Below are 18,165 nucleotides of genomic sequence, written 5' to 3'. Positions count from 1 at the left end.
TTAATATACTGCATTGATATTCCTGGTTTGATACAAAAGTTTAACGATGAAAGAGTAATGGAACGGAGAAAAATTCTCTCCGGCGCCGGGATTTGAACCCGGGTTTTCAGCTGAAAACCCGGGTTCAAATCCCGGCGCCGGAGAGAATTTTTCTCCGTTCCATTACTCTTTCATCGTATGATGACGCAGAATATCTGCATGGAAATATCATATGTACTTCGGTACATTAAAATAATATATATACAAAAGTTTAATGTTCAGTACAAAGTGGATGAATGGAGACTTTTATTGATTTCTCCAAAAGAAGTCTGAAGGCAGTGATCAGTGCTTTTGCACAATGGCAACAAGTATGCTTCATTACATGTTTGTCATTCAGTACACCTTAAAGAAACTTATGAGAATCTTGAACTGGTTCGTACAAGGATAAAAAATAAAGATCATAACTGAATGATCTCTGGACATCTGAACAACAGGGATATGACCTAATTTTAGCCTGTAATATTCGGTCACAACAAAGATAAATATTAGCTTTCTTCCTTCTTTGATAGAGCTATTGCTACAATTTACGAAACTGCAGAATAAGTAACAGAGAACACACCTACCATCACATGTATTCAACTTTTAACTGACCACCTGACGTTGGCATCATCCTAAATTCACCTCACAAAGGATATGGCCATGTAACTTCTTCTGTCCTAACATAAAACTAACATAATATATGAGGACAATCACTTAATTCTTAAATAAGACAAAAAATAATTATATATCCACTTCTACTAAAACAAAAGAGATTTTTTTTAATTAATACCAGTATACGGACAGACTGGTTAATGGTGAATGCAAAGAAATGTAAAAGTAATGACATTTACTGTTAGTGTCAAGTATGTTTCATTTTACTGAGACAATTCTTTGTATTATTACAGATTCCCACAAGGGTGTTGTGGTGCCAGCAGGAGTTCCTTTGAATAGCATTGTATTCAAAGGGAGGGAAATATCAAGTTCTGCAGCCGAATAATACATAGACACACTTAAGTCCACATAATTGGTGCTAATGATACACGTGTACAAAGCTGCTGATTTTAGACATGTGAGCACACACTGTTCAAATAGCAATCTTAAGTACATCCCTTTTAAGTGTTTGGCAACTCCCAGATTGAACAGAGTTCTGCCAATCTCATAATTATGTAGAAGTACATATCTTAGTAAATGATCATTAAAGTGAAGATGTATCTTTTCTGGGATTCACTTTGCAAAAGTAAATGTAAAACCGAGAAATGCTCAGATAGGAGAAAAAGTTGAATTGAATGGGTTCTTGTGTAAGAAGCTTTCCAGAAAGATGTGGAGCCAACCTGAATTAGTAAATTTGTGTCCCATTTCAATTTTGAAAAATTGATATAATAGCAATAGCATCCGTAGTTGTTATTATTGTTGTTATTATTATTATTATTATTATTATTATTATTATTATTATTATTATTATTATTATTTTTTAAACTTTATATGACATATTAACATCATGCTGCTTCAATTTACTATTCTTCTCGCTCAAGGCATAATCCATTATGTTCTGTACTGCAGTCTGCTGTACCGTATTCTTATATTCAGGGATTTGCATGATCTCCTCTTCTTAGTTCACATATCTACAGTCCATTTCCTGGTTTCTCTCATTATCCTCTTTATCTTGTTTTCTTCTTCCTTGAAACTCTGGTGCTATAACAGCAGTAGTAAAGTCCACTATTTATATTAGGGTGATCAGATTTTCAGACACAAAAAGCAGGACCTATTTCTAAAATTGGTTCAGTAAAGCACTGCCTTAGGTTTGTGCTATTCGCATTACACATCACATATCTAAACTTCATACCAAAGCAGTAACCAGTTTTAATACAATACAAATTTTAAAATATGTAGACTAGTAGCCGTTGGATAAAACTACAACAAAGGAAAGACTAGTAATATATAAGTAATAAAAAATAAATAAATATTGTTATGAGGCGGTGTAAATTGATATTATGTATTTATTACTCATTCTCATTAATAACTGTTTTCTAACATTACTTAGAAAAAATAGATATACACAATGTAGTTACTGTAGCATGATTATTCTTCAGCAATTTTAACAACTACATATTTCTGATTTGAATGTATTACTGCCAACAACTGCTGCTGTCCAAGAAGGATGTCATAGAGTTCAACACAGCTATAATTCAGATTATGCTTTGTGATCAACATACGCTTTAAAGTTTCTGGCTTCAGTCTAGATTTTTCATCTGTTCACATATTATTCACTGCTGCGAAGTATTTCGTGTTGTTTTCCTTTTCACTCAATTTCTCTGAGAGAATAAAAAGTATAGAATTTTCACTTCAAATTTTATTTCACAGGGCTTTTGTAGAATAGACTTGTTGTTGCTAATGCTTGTGGAACGTGGATTTCCTCCATTCTGCTAAGCAGGATAAATTACAAAAGGAAGATATTTATAGAATTTTCAAGCTTTTACACAGGCCACAGAATAAGGAGCTGAAAAGAAAAAGTATTCTGTGAAAAGCAGGACATCTGGTCGCTCTGACTTATATACTATAGTACATATTTTCCCTCTTCCTACATCTTTATGGCAAAAAACAGTTTCAGTTTAATGCAACTATTTATATCTCCCTAATAAGTTATCTGCTTTTGCAAGTAGTGGGTCTATCCAGATTATTATTATTATTATTATTATTATTATTATTATTATTATTATTATTATTATTATTATTATTATTATTATTATTGACACTTTTGCGATTACAAAACTGTATTTTCGTATTGATTAGATACTGATTTAAATGCATTGTTGTTCATATAATACTCCTCCGAGTTCAGGTCCTCACATTTCTGAGTGCTTCTATGATCTTGATTCTGAACGTTGAGTGTGAGTATGTGATAATAGTTTCTTTCCTTCTTGTATTTCAGTTGCCAGTGTATGTATACTCACTTCTTTTATGCCTGTGTTTGTGCACCAGCCAGTATAATATTATGGTCTCTGTGAAATAGGAAGTAACATAAATCTACTACTTCTGCAAAATTTGGGTAGGAAGATTGCACATGATAGTGGCTGAACTGGACGAGACAGTTTTGTCAATGTCTCATTAACTGTAGTAACTGCATAGGGTATACAGTTTTTTCTCCACTTCTGTCAAAATGAATTGAATTTGGTTGACTTCAGAAATCTCTGCACATCATTTAATGAAATAATCATAATTTTCCTCTCCTCCTGTGGCTGTGTGTCCCTCGTAGTTTAACTTAACCTTAGCCTTCCTTATGACAGATATTCAGTCACTTCAACATTAAGCTTTAATCACTTACCTTATTAATTCAGTTTAGTATATGTTTGACTAGTTATTATGAGCCATTTTTATTTTTATGTTTCAGCTCTTTTCGACATAATTTGGCGTTTGAAAAATTTTTGTGGTTCTACTTTTGTAATCACATAACTCAGCTAGTGAAAATATATTTTGGATGTTATATTGATAATACTGTCATAACCCTTATTAAAGCTTTTGAATTTCAAGATAATGTCTGATATGTCATTTCCAATCATCACATATTATAACTAGAATTTGTAATGAAACAATAGCACAAAGAAACTATGCGAGAATGAATCAATTCATCTTCAAAGATTGGTATACATCACAATGAACTTATACTTTATGGGCGTGGTAGTCTTTTATTTTCGTCTTCCGACTCTACCCGCTCCCATACGTTGCAGCACTTAGAATGTTTATGGTTTTATAATTATCCATCTGATTACGTGGTTTTACATCGACAGCAATATCGGAATCCTTACACCTATTTCGAAATTAAATACTTATTCTCCTATGCCTTACTCCATTATCACATATTGAGCTAGAAGTATAGAATGAAATTATACTAAACAAACCTATGCGAGGAAAAAAATTATTTTGTTATACTTGTTATTTGGACATTTGTTAAAACAATGTTACTATATATATGTACTTGCATGATTTGAGCAAATGAATGTTTAAAATGAAAGCAAGCATGGGTACAAAAGTATGGTATCAGTATAGTTTATATGCAATTTCCAGTCATGTCTGAATTTTTAATTACAGATATCAAACATTTTACAGCTGTGTGAGACACATTGAATGAACGTGTATCATTCTGAGGGCAGGACAGTAGATAATACTCATGATTGTGCTACACACAATCAATATAGTGATAGTAATTAGTGAACATTCCCATAATCAAAAGTACCTATAAGTTACAACACAACTCTTCTTCGAAAGTTGCAAGCACAGTAAAAGGCAAGTACTGAGTTAACAGTATAATTTGTTGATTTTTTTTTTTTTTTTTTTTTTTTAGCATACTTGAAACTTTCGTGCACAGATGTGGCTTTTGAAATTATATGATAACCAAAGCTAGTGGGTGGTTCCTTTTTTGTCTTATTATAATTGAGTAGTTATTTAATCAAAAGACTTTGTACAGTACAGTGAAAAATTTTTGGAAGTTTTGCAGCACTTTCTTAGAACTGTGGAATATGCCATATGTGCTCACAATTTTTGGGAGAATTTTAAGGGCTTTCATTATACTGTACTAGTGGCGACCTCTGGATTTGTACACAGATGTTGAAAAGATATTTGTTGTTAAAGATCCACAAACATTGAAGAAAAGACCGAAACTTTAAACTTCAGATGTTATTAATCCACTTACTTGTTCGTTTAAATCTCTTCTACATACCTAGAGTTGTAATGGGCAGATTCCTCTGCATGCACTGTGCAAGACTGAAACGGCGTACATATTTCATGCATGCCAAAATTGTGCCATAATGCATGAGGATGGATTAAGGATTAGCAACTTATTTAAATGATGCAAACGAAGTGAAATAAATCATGTATATAAATAAGTAACTTAATTTGTTTAAACACTGAAATTAATTATACTGCAGGCATTTTTCGTTAATTTTAAATATCTCAATTGAGCCTAAAAATGTGAGCACACTTAAGAAGAACACAAAGTAAAGAAATGCTTCTTTGAAAAAGAAATTAAAATAAAAAAAAAATATATTTTTTTTTTTCTAGAAGAAATGGTACTCTAAATGGAATTTTCTAATAGTGTTAATAACTTTTTTGCAAACTGAACACTGTACTCCATTTTCTACCTCCGAAAATAAATGCTATGTTTGCTTGTGTATAGGCCGCACTTTTTATAGTCAAAATATTATGCAAAAAGAGGATGCAGCTTATTACTGGAGGTAACTGAAAACATGCCTTATTTTAAAACAATTCTTCATTATCTTTACATAGTATCTTGTAAAGCTGCAATCACTGTTTCCATTTGTGTAATGACAAATCTTATTGTTCGTCCCATCACTGTCACTGTGTGAAGAATCTTTACTCTCAGATGATTTGAGCACGCTGTGTCATTTTTGTCATATCCATTATGCTGGAAATGGATGTGACTCTGAAGCTCCTGAAGACTATTTCTGCTGATTTTAGACTCCAATGCAGCCAGAATCCATTTCAACTGTTCACTCGGTGTTATTCTGTAAAACTGCATATCCATTCACAATAGAAACGTCAGAAATGAACCTAAAAAGGCGATTGATTGAGATGTCACGTGATTGCAACATGCCTAGTATCATAACCATGTCATCTTACCTTTTTCATTTCAGTAAAATTACATCAGAAGCTGTCACTCACTAACCTGGATTGCCAACATAAGAATAAAGCTGGATGGTGAAACCATATTGATTTCAACCAATCCATATGTCGTTGCTGCACCTCCAAAATCCGCTATGTGTTTTTAAAAAGTTATTGCAGGAGAAAGAAGAAAGCATTGTCACTTTTAATTCTCTTGATTTTCAAAGCCACTCTCGGTATAATTTTATCATTTTTCTTGTAATGATTGAAATTATACCGAAAGTAGCTTTGAAAATCAAGGGAATTAAAAGTGATGATGCTTTTTTCTTTCTCCTGCAGAATTTAAAAAAAAAGAAAGAAAGAAAAAGCAGATTTTGGAGGTGCAGCGATGATATAATTCTTCTATCATCCATTCTTTCTCTTGCCAAAATTCATAAAGACAGCCTTTCCTTTGGCATGGTTTTATGCTTAAAAATAATATAAGGTGGCAGTTTTCTTCCATCACCAGTAATGTCAAGTATTACAGTACACCATTGCTTTTCTGCACCTGCTGGCATGTCGAAAAATACCGATGTTTCACTGAAGTTTCATCTGCATTCTCTGTTGACCCTAAGCTGTACTTATGCATCATCCTAAAGTTGATATATTTCTAGGATGCAAGTAGTTTCTCCCGATATGTATCGAGAAGATGCTGTGCCACTGATGTCCATCACTGAACAACAAGTTCATGTCATGTCATAAAATGTCTTGCCCAGCCATAGCTGCTCTTAAATTTATTGCGAGGAATTTTCACGTCCTCTGTTATCTTCCAGCATTTGAACTGAATAATTTCCACAGTCATAGAAAATACATCTGCCTGCATTTTACAGATATATGCGATAAGATTCATTTCTTTTTCTGGATATTTTGCCCTCTTTCCGCGAAAAGATTGCCTACTTTGTGGTGTTCTTTCAAGAGCATCCTTTACTTTTATTCATTGTAGCACATATTTTCATCTAAATCAGATTTTCTCCCTGTGGCTCTTTCATTTTTTTGTGCATAATGCACTACTTGCAACTTCATTTCGACCTATGTTTTACACAGCACTGAACGTAAAGAACAAGGACTGCTAACCTCCCCTTCAGCCCTTCCAACCCTTCTTTCGGACAATACTGTTACATATATGGTCATTTAAAACTTAGGAATGTATTCAATGTAATTATTATTATTATTATTATTATTATTATTATTATTATTATTATTATTATTATTACTACTACTACTTGGTATAGTTTATAATCATACAAGCCAAGCCCCTACATCTCTTATATGCCACTCTTTCCCTTCGGTGTTAATGGACTTTAATGCTCCTAACCATCACTTACAAATCAGCACACAGTTTACAAGATGCATTTTCCAGTACTTGTTTCTCAGTTATCTTATTGTACATTTCTGAGGTTTGTGAACTACGCTTAAAAATCCTCTTAACAAACACCACACCCATTCAACTACACTCAGTGTCATTCTTAATTTTAGTGCCTATAAGTTCGGGCTCTAATACCGTGATCAAGAAAGAAAAATAATACCTACTAACCTATCTTTTACTACCTGCTACCTCATGGTGTTATTGGTGTATGGTCGATGCAAGCTTTGGATTGCTGCATCGATATATTTCTCAGTACTTATTACCAGTATGTCTCTATTCTGGTTCCTCAGTGAGTATCTAATAATAATAATAATAATAATAATAAATAAAATAATTTCCTAATTTTTTGTTTCAAAAATAAGATGTGGCTTATACATTCATGTGGCCTATACACAAATAAATATGATAATCAGTTTTCCACAGATGATTTAATCAGTTTTCCACAGATGATTCAATTGATTCCCTGAATATTGTTTAATAACACTTGTGCTAGCCATATTATAACTGACTCACAAAAGCTCTGTATATATACAACATTGAATGATTACATATTTTAGTTCACTTTTTAAGTGCCGCAATTAGTGTTTGTTTAGGCAGTCTTCAGAACACTGCACACGAGTGAAAGCACTCAGTGCACATAGTGCAGATGCATACAAATGCCCAGTAATTATCATCATTATATAAGCTGATTCACTTTCCACCATATACATATAATTAAGTCTGTGGAAAACTCAAACATACACTATGATATTACAGGATACAGAAAATAGCCATTCATAATATATAGCAAATACTTCCACAGCATAGTGATATTTTGTCTATAATGGCATAGCATGTAAAGTCAATAATTCTGTTTTGTTTTATTTTATTTTATCTTTTGAGATTTGTGGCATAACATCTCTCCGGGAATAACAATAGTCTGAATTAATACATAAAATCTGTGAACAGTACAGATGTCAACTCTATGTTCAGTAAACTGCTTTAATGTTAGATGTATTACGGTTTTTAATTCTTTAAGGAATGATATTCTTCTTAATACAAATATATTTTTATGTCATTGATTGGTAGTCAGAAAATGTAGCATACATATATGCCATCACAATGTAATCACTTGAAAATTTCAGAATAATTAATTTTTTTGTTCCATAGTTACACTTTTGGAAAGATTTCTTCATTATAATTAATTTACAATATAAAAATATAACTTAAATTTAAACAGTTGCCATTTTAGCATAGCTTATTTTTTGTAATATAGTTTGTAAACATCTGGGGATACTTTGAAATTTCATGTAATTATTAAAATACTCAGAATTTTTAAGTGACCCATTATATGACAATGACAATTTCATAGATTATGCAGTTGATAATGGACCTTTATTAGATTATGTGATGAACTTCATATGAATAATTTTTATATTTTTAACATTTATGGATCTCACCACAGCACATGACCTGAGGTATCACAGTATCTGTCATTCCTGCAGCTAGATCGATCTCTTAATGTTTTGTGCAGGCCATGACATGATATTAAACAGATCCCAGTAACAATATGTTCATTTTGATTGTATTTTTGTATCATGAATAAATATACGTGCTACATACAAAAAAAAGTTGCTTTTCACTTGGAATGCAGTTTAATTAAGTCTATATTATATCACACAATGCTCTGAATGAAGCTGTTACCATTGATAATTGACGTACCAGCCACAAGTATCCGCACACCTGTCAGCTTCTCTAGCAACTGAAATGCTGCAATCTCTGCATATGTGACCCCACCCACAAAATACACAAGAAATGTCTGAGTTGATGAGCCTAACGCCCCATTAACAGAGCCAACACTAGATACCAGTTTCACTATCTCATCTGGTTGCATCTCTTTCTTGATAAGCAGGTTCACCATGCGACAAACCACTGGAACATACGCTCCTCCAAATACATATCCTGGATCTTTTGGATGTTTGAGGTCATACTCTTCAGACACCTCAGGGAAAAGTTTGAGTCTGTGCGCAAGTGCCTGGAACGCACCTGCACGCTTGGGAAGCTGTGATACCACCTGAGCCACTCTGCCTGCAATGGCCCCACTGCCTGGATTTGAGCCTGGACGTGTGAGCAGACCCAGTTTTTCGAGGTTACGGAATGCAACAAGATGCTCATATCCACACTGGTGTAGGAACTGTGTTTTGAGCTGCAAGGCCTCATCAGAAGAGAGTCCATCAGTTGTGAGGGCAAGTAGGCATAACAGGCGCAGGGATGCCAGCTTACCTGATGTAGCAAAACACTCTTCAATGTAGCTGAAACATTCTCGTCTGGCACGTCCCTCCAGCATGTTCTGGTCATTTTGATGGAGTGCCTCAAAGCGGTGTCCCATCTCGCCAATTATGACCTCGCAAGCACCAATGTGGTAGGCCAGTGAGCGCTTGATGGCTGTCACTTTCTGCAATTCGTTAGCCACGTATTGTTTCATCTCCTGCAGAGCCATGCTGCGACTACGGTCAAATTCTCCATGAAGCTCCTTGGCCTTGCCACTTAAGAAAGGGAATACATCTGAAAAGTGCCTGTTCTTGATCTCATTGTATATGGCGTCTGAGCTACTGAGCTGATAGCTCAATTTCTTATCTTGATTGCCAGTCACTCTGCCATCTAGCTCAATGGTGCCACTGTTGATGCCAAACACTTCGTCCAGTAGTCCCACATATGTAACAGGTGTCAGCAACACTGATGCATAATCCACATCACGATCTACCACTATCAGGCAGCCAATCTCTGCATCTGCTTTATCTGGAGAACCTAGTTCATCAAAGAGGATGTTGACCATTGTTTGTATTTGCAGTGAGAACCGACCTTGTGTCAGGATCAGTGGAATGCGTCCAAATAGCATCTGCAGAGACCACAAAGATTGTGCAACTGCAGGAAGTAGGGATCGGTCACCATCTATGAATAGCATCTTGAAGAGACTGGGCATCTCGTAGGACAGGACACCACCGTCCAGCCTGATGAGCTCCCAGGGAAATTTGTGCACAGTGACTGCACCATACACACCCTCTTCTTCCAACAGTTGTTGGATGGCCACCAGGTCACTTGGCACCAGGATCAGGTGATAGCTGTTCTGGGAGCTCTGCCTCAGATTGTCACTGATCTGGTCACAGACCCTTTTGGCAGTGATGAGATCTGCATAGATGAGGTACACCCATTGTGGGTTCACACACACTGTACCACTCTTCTCAAGCTTGAATATCTTGTCCACCCCATTAGACCTGCAACAGCGTTTGCAATAATTATCTTACTTATCTGGAAGGACATACAATTGAGTCTGTCTCTCCAGCAGTTAATGAAGTTTATTCTGTTAACCAAGTGGTTATTGGTTAGCCAGGGATGTTGCCATATATTCCTTATTATATAGTTTCTTAATTTGTATTTTCTGTCAACAATATAAATCCACCAGTTTCCCATAACACATGTAAGAAAAGATATGGTTGCCATCTAGTCCTGAAGAATTGAACTGATACATACACAACACTTCAGTGTTTCCAATTTATGCCACATGTTGCCTGAGTGCTTCAATGGCAAACTCACCAAGGCTGGGTGTCAGTCAGATGCCAGTGACCTTCAGTGCCATGGTGAGACTGTGACGCAATTATGTTCCAGTTAGACATAAAGGCAAACGTGTTATTCTTCCTTCCCCTTCACTCCCCAAGTATGGCTTCTAAATTTATTGGTGAAGTATTCTCTTTACTGTGTTATAGAGAGCTTTTAAACCTTTCTTTAGGATCATGTACATTTAGTGAAAAAAGTAATGTGTATTATTTTGAATGGCAGACCAACTCCTGAATTAAAAGACTTGAAGACAAAATCACATGGAGGTTTCAAAAGACATTTTAATGTATCATTGTATAGAGAATCACCGTGGCTGTGCGGTAGTGAAAAATTATCACGACTCTTTTGCTGGCCATATTCACTTTTTTCAAGTGAAAAAAAAAAAACACCTGGACCAAAGATGGTATCAAGAATATGGATAGTGTCCTTGTGCTATGCACGTGTCATGAAAATTCTAAAAATCATGTTGCATCCGTTGTTTCTCTAGCACATTTTGGCAAAACAAGAATAGACTTCTCATTAAGTGAGACATTTAAAAAATAAACAGAAAAATGCAATGAAGTTGTGAAAAGAAACAGATATGTAATAATAAGTGCAGTGTGTTACTTGGCTCAACAAGAACTTCAGTTTAGAGGTAGGGATGAGTCCGAAAGCTCTGACAACAGGAGCAACTTTTACACCCCCTTGCTCAAACTGATGACAAATTAGACCACCACCTTCAGACTCCTACTGTATTTTATGGGACATCAAATGACATTCAGAATAACTCAATTGAATGTGTTTTTCGCGTTTTGATTAATGAAATTAAAAAGGAAATTAGTGAAACAAGTTTTATTGCTATTATCATGGATGAATCGACAGATGTGTCCAATAAATCATAGTTATCAACAATTTTTCGCTGTCACATGTGATAGAAATGTTGAAGAAAGATTTATAGGTTTTTGTGATGTAAGTAGTGACCGCAGGGCAGTTAGCTTGTCCAAGGTTTTATTTGATTACATGGAGGAATTTAAATGTGGTGATAAGCTTGTGGCACAAACTTATGAACTTATGATGGGGTCTCTGTGATGACTGGTGAGCACAACAGTTTACAAACAATAGTTCGAGAAAAATACAAACAGGCCATGTTTGTCCACTGTTACACTGACAAGCTTAATTTGGTTTTGCAACAATCAACCAGTCATATTAAACAGTGCAAAATATTTTTTCAGACAGTTACAGGATTGTCTTCATTTTTTACAAAATCACCAAAAAGAACAAAATCTCTAGATGATGAGGTAAAAAACGCCTCCCAACAGTATCTGCCACTAGATGGAACTATAGAAGCAGAATGATGTAATTTTTCACCTCAAAACTGAACCTGTCCTGCTCTTTCAGGCAGTGATGGTAGATGAATACATAAGGGATTGTGAAACGAGGACCTACAAGGCCAAGTTGGAAGTTAGCCTTGTTGGATAATATGATTAGTTGTTTTATTGCATGCATTTGTTAATTTTCTTATGTAGCATTATGTCTTTTCACAAAAGATGTGTTTCTTCACGGAACATATGCACCAGGCTATCATAAACAATGCCAGATGTTTAATAGCTATATAGCCTCTCTTCCTTTTTGGAAATGAATAACATTTTTTGCAAATGATTGGTTTTGTCATTTCATCAAATTCAGTTGAGATAATGCCTTTGAGATCTGAAGATGCTGTCAGGCCTGCCCCCCTCATTTATACTGACTGCAGCCTCGGTTGTACACTGCTTCCATAGGCACACCACACCACAATGCAAAAGGTTGTGAGATGGTTCCAAGAAACTCAATAGTTACTCCGAAAGACCTAGATCTGGCAGAAAAAGGAAGACCTAAGCCTGATACGACATTTCTTGTCAACCAGGGCTTAAGGATTTGCCATAGTACAACAGTTGAAGCTCAGAATCGATTGCAGCATGTATGGTATGTTAATATGGGTGAAAGGACTTTTCTGTGATGCTTTCGAGAAGGTGTCCTATAGTTACAACTACTTTCTACAGGATCAGAAATGATGCCACAGCACACTCAGAGCAGTGGAGCAATGTGTGGAGTGCACATTTTTTGAAATGATGTTATTCTGCAGAGACCCTGTAATGATGTGAGCAGGCATATGCGTGGAGGATATTACAGTGTATTGCTTGTCAAGAGTAACCTCAACTGTTACCACTATATCAGCGATATTCTCGCTGACAATGTCGTACCTTTTGCTCCATTTATTGGAGATCAATTCATATTCATTCATGACAATGCTTATCCATATGCTACACGTTGCATGTCACAGTATCTTGACATCTTGGGAAATGTTCAGCTCAACTGGCAGCACACAGCCCTGACTTCAACGCTGTAGCACATCTAGATTGGGTAAATGCGCCTAAAGTCATAATCCTGTTCTGGAGATCTCATGTGACCTTCAAGTAGCACTCAGGAGAAATGGGACAGTATTGAGCACAGAGACATTAGAGCCACAATCAAAACCATGGCCGAGAAAATAGTGGTTGTAATTAGAATTAAGAGTGAAACACAAGTACTATTTGTTTTTGTTGTTCTTAATGTAGACTTATCAGTAAAGTTTAGTGATAAATATCCAGCTGGAAAGTAATGTCATGTCCCAAAGCTACATTTACAGCAGAAGTGAACTGAATAATTGGATGTGATGTCAGAAATCATGATCCAAAGCTACATAGTGCATAGCAATCAAGACCATAGTAGATAGTAAATGAAAATGTTGCTTGATTGATGACTTGTACACTAGATAAACATGAATGCCTCATCAGCAATTGGAGTTATGAAATCAAGATGCTTCGGAAGAATGTAGAATAACACGTTAACTTTCAACATTGGCATTGTTAGTACCTGATTCAAGCAGAAGTGTCCAAGGCTCCCTAGTGTGTGGTTTGCTAGTCACTAGTGTTAGTACAGACTTGAGCTTTGGGACATGCCTTAGTGAAAATATTCTGTGAAATGTGTAGGTTCTTCAATAAATTAGTGTAAAATACGCAACTTTGTTTCACAAGTTAATGAAAGTCTTTAAATTCAGTATGACTGCAGGAATGTCACTACTAGGATTACTTAGGCCTTGTCTCAAAGCTCATGTCTATACTACATATTAATGACTAGTAAATTACACACTAGGAGCTTTGGATATCCATGCTTGAATCACAGCCTTCCTCATAGACTGTTTTTCTAAAAACCATGCAATCACAGTACAGTACTGAATTAAGAAGGCAGTGCCCTAATGTAGTTTTATTATGAGTTATGTGGAAAAGATAAGGGCCTAATATATTACAATAGTACACTGTGATTCAAAAAAGATGGTGCAAAAGTAAAAACCAGTAGCAAGAGTGACAAACTGTTTGGTCATTACTGAAAATAATGAAGACGACAGGTCTCACATTATTGTGCGTTTATTTGCTAGTTCATGCCATCACCGCCAGAGTTGTAATATAGTGCTATATAAAATGGCGACATTGAAGCAAACAAGACGTTTTGCATCATGGAATTCGCACGAACAAGAGGGCTGGTGTGACAGTACAGTGAAACTTCAGGACTAAATTTGATAAGGATGCACCACATAGAAGCTGCATTGAGTGTTGGATGAGGCAATTCAAAACTAATGACTGTTTATGTCCTGGGAAATGTTTGGGCTGTTCACAGACTTCGGAAGAGACAGTAAACAGGATACGAGCTATGTACGAATGCAGTCCTAGCAAGTCCACAAAGGGGACTAGTAGGTGTCACAATGCACTGCACGGAAGTGTAATGATACCCTACCAGAACACTGGATCAGCGGTGCAGAAAACGATTCACCAATATTGTCTCCACCCTCCGCAATCACCAGACCAAAAACCTTGTGACTTCTCTGCCCTCCACAATCATCAGACCAAAACCTTGTGACTTCTTTCTATTGGGAAATGCCAAGGACCTCCTTGCCACAGGACCTGAACGACCAAAGACGAAGCATCACAAAAACAGTGGTGTCAATATTTCAGGGGACATAATGGCACGAGTCTGGACAGAACTGAAGTACTGTTTCGACATCTGTCATTATTACCAACAGGGCTCACATTGAGCATTTGTAGTGTAGAGATAAATCTTGGACAGTTAATGTGTTTTTCATGTCAATGCTGTTGTGTTAGATTCGTTCAGTTATGAATAGGCTAAATCAATTTTACTTTTGCACCATTCTTTTTAAAATCACCTTGTTTTAAAAAATGGGTACCAACAATGTCAAAGTTGAAAGTTAATGTATTATTCTACATTATACTTCGAAAGCATCTTCAGATTTCATAGCTCCATAGCTTCATAGGCAACCATGTTTAGTGAAAAAATCATCAATCAAGCAAGAATTTTTGTTCACTAGCTACTACGGACTTGATTGCTATGCACTGCGCAGCTTTGGATCATGACTTATTACGTCACATCCGGCTATTTAGTGAATTATCTAGTTTACTTCAGCTGTAAATGTAGTTTTGGGACACGGCCTTAGTAACTTACATTTAAACTTAACTCTTTTGGGGAGAGGAGTCAATGCAGCTCTCAATTTCTGTGTTCTCAAAACCTTGGCGCTAGGAGAAATGTTATTGATATAATGCTTCAGACATCTGTTACAGTAGAGGAATTCCAGGTACTTGTTTAATAAGAGATCAAGAGCCATAAAGACATAAATGTCCTGCATTTTTCCAGAATTCAACCCAATGTTTTAAAATTTTTAACCATAATTCACTATTGACCAAACTCTCATTTTCTGGGAGATGAAAGAATTAGTAAGCAAGATATTAGTCCTTAAGGGGTTCGCTGTTCATATAGGGCCTATTCAGAAATTAATTCCAATTATTATAGGGCCTATACTACATCTCGTGGATTAAGGATAACTTTCTAATGTCGTGAAATATAGCCAGCCAAAGCAGTGGGTTTTGTTGCTCTGGGAATGTGAACTGAAAGCATCTATAAGATGGATTTCGTTACATTAAGAAGTTATAAGTAAGAGAACAGGAATGAATAAAAATCGGACAGGGGTAGGAAATCCCAGATGCATATTCTCTGTTTCCCCTTAGCCTATATTAAGACAGTTTTCTTATCTATCACCCTAAGGGTCTGAAATAATTAATCATTTATAATGAAAAGGATGGTAAGTGCTTGACACTAAGGAATACCACGGTGTTACTATAATTATTTAAAATTGTAATTAATTTCATAAATAGTCAGAAGAAACTCGACGAAAGTAAAAATCAATGGAAAATAAGGTGAGTGGACATTACAGGCCTACTTATACTCTTGCTCCCATAGACGCGAATATATCCTTTTTAAATCATGATCTTTATCTTGTGTCATTGCAATTATTCAGAATTAACTTGTCATAACCTGTTTCTATGATCGGTGGTCTGTATTATTCTAGGAGTCTATGAAGTGCTTTCCTTTTCCATATGTATTGCTTAACTTTAATTAAAAAAAAACTGCTGCATGGCAGCTTACTTAAAAAAAATTGACTAATGTTAACTTTCACATAAGGTACAGAATTTCTTGTCATTCACTTGAGAGACGAGTGTGACATAAAGTAACAAACGTAAGTGAACTGTGAAATTAAATATTGAATAGTGAAAATGGAAGTCTTGTAGAATTCACATTTCAACGTGCATACTACCATGAAATTTTGTCATCTGTGCGGAATTACAATCTGAACTCACGTAATACCATTTATTTCATTGTGATTTGAGAGAAAGAAGATACACGTTGAGGTTATGTATGTTAACTAAAAGGTTTTGTAATGATTACAGTACAGATAAAACGTTTAGCTACAAACTATCACCTGAGAAAAGAAACTCCTGTTATACATTCTAAAGGTTTCATCAGGACAGGATCAATTATTAGATCCTTTCTTCCTGGAATTCTTGTTAGAATGTCCGCCAGCTTCCTTTGAGATATTTGATGTAAAGCGTCTAATCGAGAATCCATTGTCACTTGCGCAAACTAATGTATTTACTACCGGCACTTCATATGTTACGCACTTACGTAGCATGCCAATTTATCATCATCTTCCTTTAATTGCTCTGATAATTATTTTCATACTGATGTTAGAGACCATGTTTACACGTAATGCATGCTGCAGGTCAATGGTTCCCAAACTGGGGGTCGCAAGATGATTTACAAAATAAAACAAAACCGCCTTATTAATATAGGCTACACTTATTGTGTTCAGAATCATCAACATTTAAAGTACGAATTTAAAAAGTTTCAATAGTTATACAATAAAGTGTATACCGTTAAAAAAAATAATTTTATTAATGCGACAAAGTCCACCACTGTGGAGTAACAGCACGTCTGACTATGAAATGAGCGGGCCCGGGTTCAAATCCTGGTTGGGGTTTTTCTCGAGGTTTTCCCTCAACAAATTGAAGCAGACGTTTCGGCGTTGAACCTCGGACTCATTTTGCCATCATTAATTCACATCATCATCCATACCATAGCCCGGGATGAGTTCACGGTGCGGTGTGCTGTACTTATACAAAAGCATGGCCGTTCAGCTACCTATTCTTTCACAGAATAGGAGTGGTAAGCACAATAAGCCTCAGGCTGCAGTGTAAGCCTTCGGGTCCCTCCTCCGTATGAAAAAAAAAAATGCGACAAATGTGTGTGTTTTTAAATATATTATGATTTACTAATATGTATATTACGGTGGATATTTAATCATTTTTGTAATACAAAATATCTGTACTTACAATGAGGCCCTATATAAAAGTATAAAACTTCACAAGATTTGTTCTAAAATCCTTATGCAACTACGTAAAGTATGAATGGACTGAAGGAGAGGGAAGGGGAAGACAACGAACTTGAATGTGCATTGTGCAAGTTCGAACGAACATGATGAATCTGCTTCTCAAAATCAAATTCGGTTTTTGTCATACTTGGCAAACTTGAACCAAACATAATACCTGTAATGCACAAAAAATGCATAATTTGAATTTTTTAAATAAAATCATCATGTTCTATTTTTGGAAACTGGTATTGAGTAAAATTATTATAATTATTTTTACCAGAAAAGTATTGAAAGTTTCGCGGCACATCTACTTAATGAATCTGAAGGCACAGTAGTACCAGTAGGATGCCTAAATAAATAACGTCCTTCAAAAGGGTATGCATATCTTTAAATGTGGCGCTAGAAGTGTTGAAGAAACAATATCCAGCCTAAATTTCGTCCCTGGTAGTGTAGGGGAAAAGCTTAAGGACAAAATAAGTAACATAGTATCAAAAAATCCTGAATTCGAACAAATTGCAAAATTGGAGATTTTTAAACAGAAAATCCTCCATTAATCCCAGTCAATTATCTTTTACTGTAAACAGTTAAAGTATGCTCCAGTAACATCTTGCGACGTTGAGAGAAACTTTTCAAGATACAAATCCATCTTCAGAGATAATAGACACTCTATCTCTATTGAAAGCTATGCCATATAATTATCGTGAATTACAACTCATCACATCTTTTGGACAGCGATTCACATGCTTTAACGTCTCAACAA

General features: G+C 35.6%; 2 protein-coding genes across 5 annotated transcripts in view; one reads left to right on the top strand and one right to left on the bottom strand.

Annotated features, from left to right (window-relative positions):
* Nadsyn (NAD synthetase) overlaps positions 1-7,361 on the top strand; it is a 73,209-nt gene extending 65,848 nt beyond the window's left edge. For 2 of the 3 annotated variants that reach the window (XM_069834985.1, XM_069834987.1), the window contains one exon: positions 924-7,361. In XM_069834985.1, coding sequence (XP_069691086.1) covers positions 924-1,015 — 92 coding nt within the window. In that variant the 3' untranslated portion in view covers positions 1,016-7,361. The remainder of the gene's footprint in view (positions 1-923) is intronic. The other variant, XR_011333893.1, reaches the window with a different exon arrangement.
* Positions 4,324-16,785, bottom strand: Vps33B (vacuolar protein sorting 33B). 2 transcript variants are annotated; one of them, XM_069834988.1, is made up of 2 exons: positions 16,458-16,785; positions 4,324-10,293 (listed from the first exon to the last, which is right to left on the bottom strand). In XM_069834988.1, the coding sequence occupies exons 1-2, from the start codon at positions 16,601-16,603 to the stop codon at positions 8,694-8,696; spliced, it is 1,746 nt and encodes a 581-aa protein (XP_069691089.1). In that variant the 5' UTR covers positions 16,604-16,785; the 3' UTR covers positions 4,324-8,693. The 2 variants fall into 2 exon arrangements, with proteins under 2 accessions (XP_069691089.1, XP_069691090.1); XM_069834989.1 differs by having other exon boundaries at positions 16,661-16,785.
* Between the last annotated feature and the right edge of the window lie 1,380 nt (positions 16,786-18,165).

Source organism: Periplaneta americana, chromosome 9 (genome assembly GCF_040183065.1).
Source record: "Periplaneta americana isolate PAMFEO1 chromosome 9, P.americana_PAMFEO1_priV1, whole genome shotgun sequence".
NCBI classification, from domain to species: domain Eukaryota; kingdom Metazoa; phylum Arthropoda; class Insecta; order Blattodea; family Blattidae; genus Periplaneta; species Periplaneta americana.
Note: the sequence above shows the minus strand (reverse complement) of the source record. Positions and strands in the feature narration are given on the sequence as shown.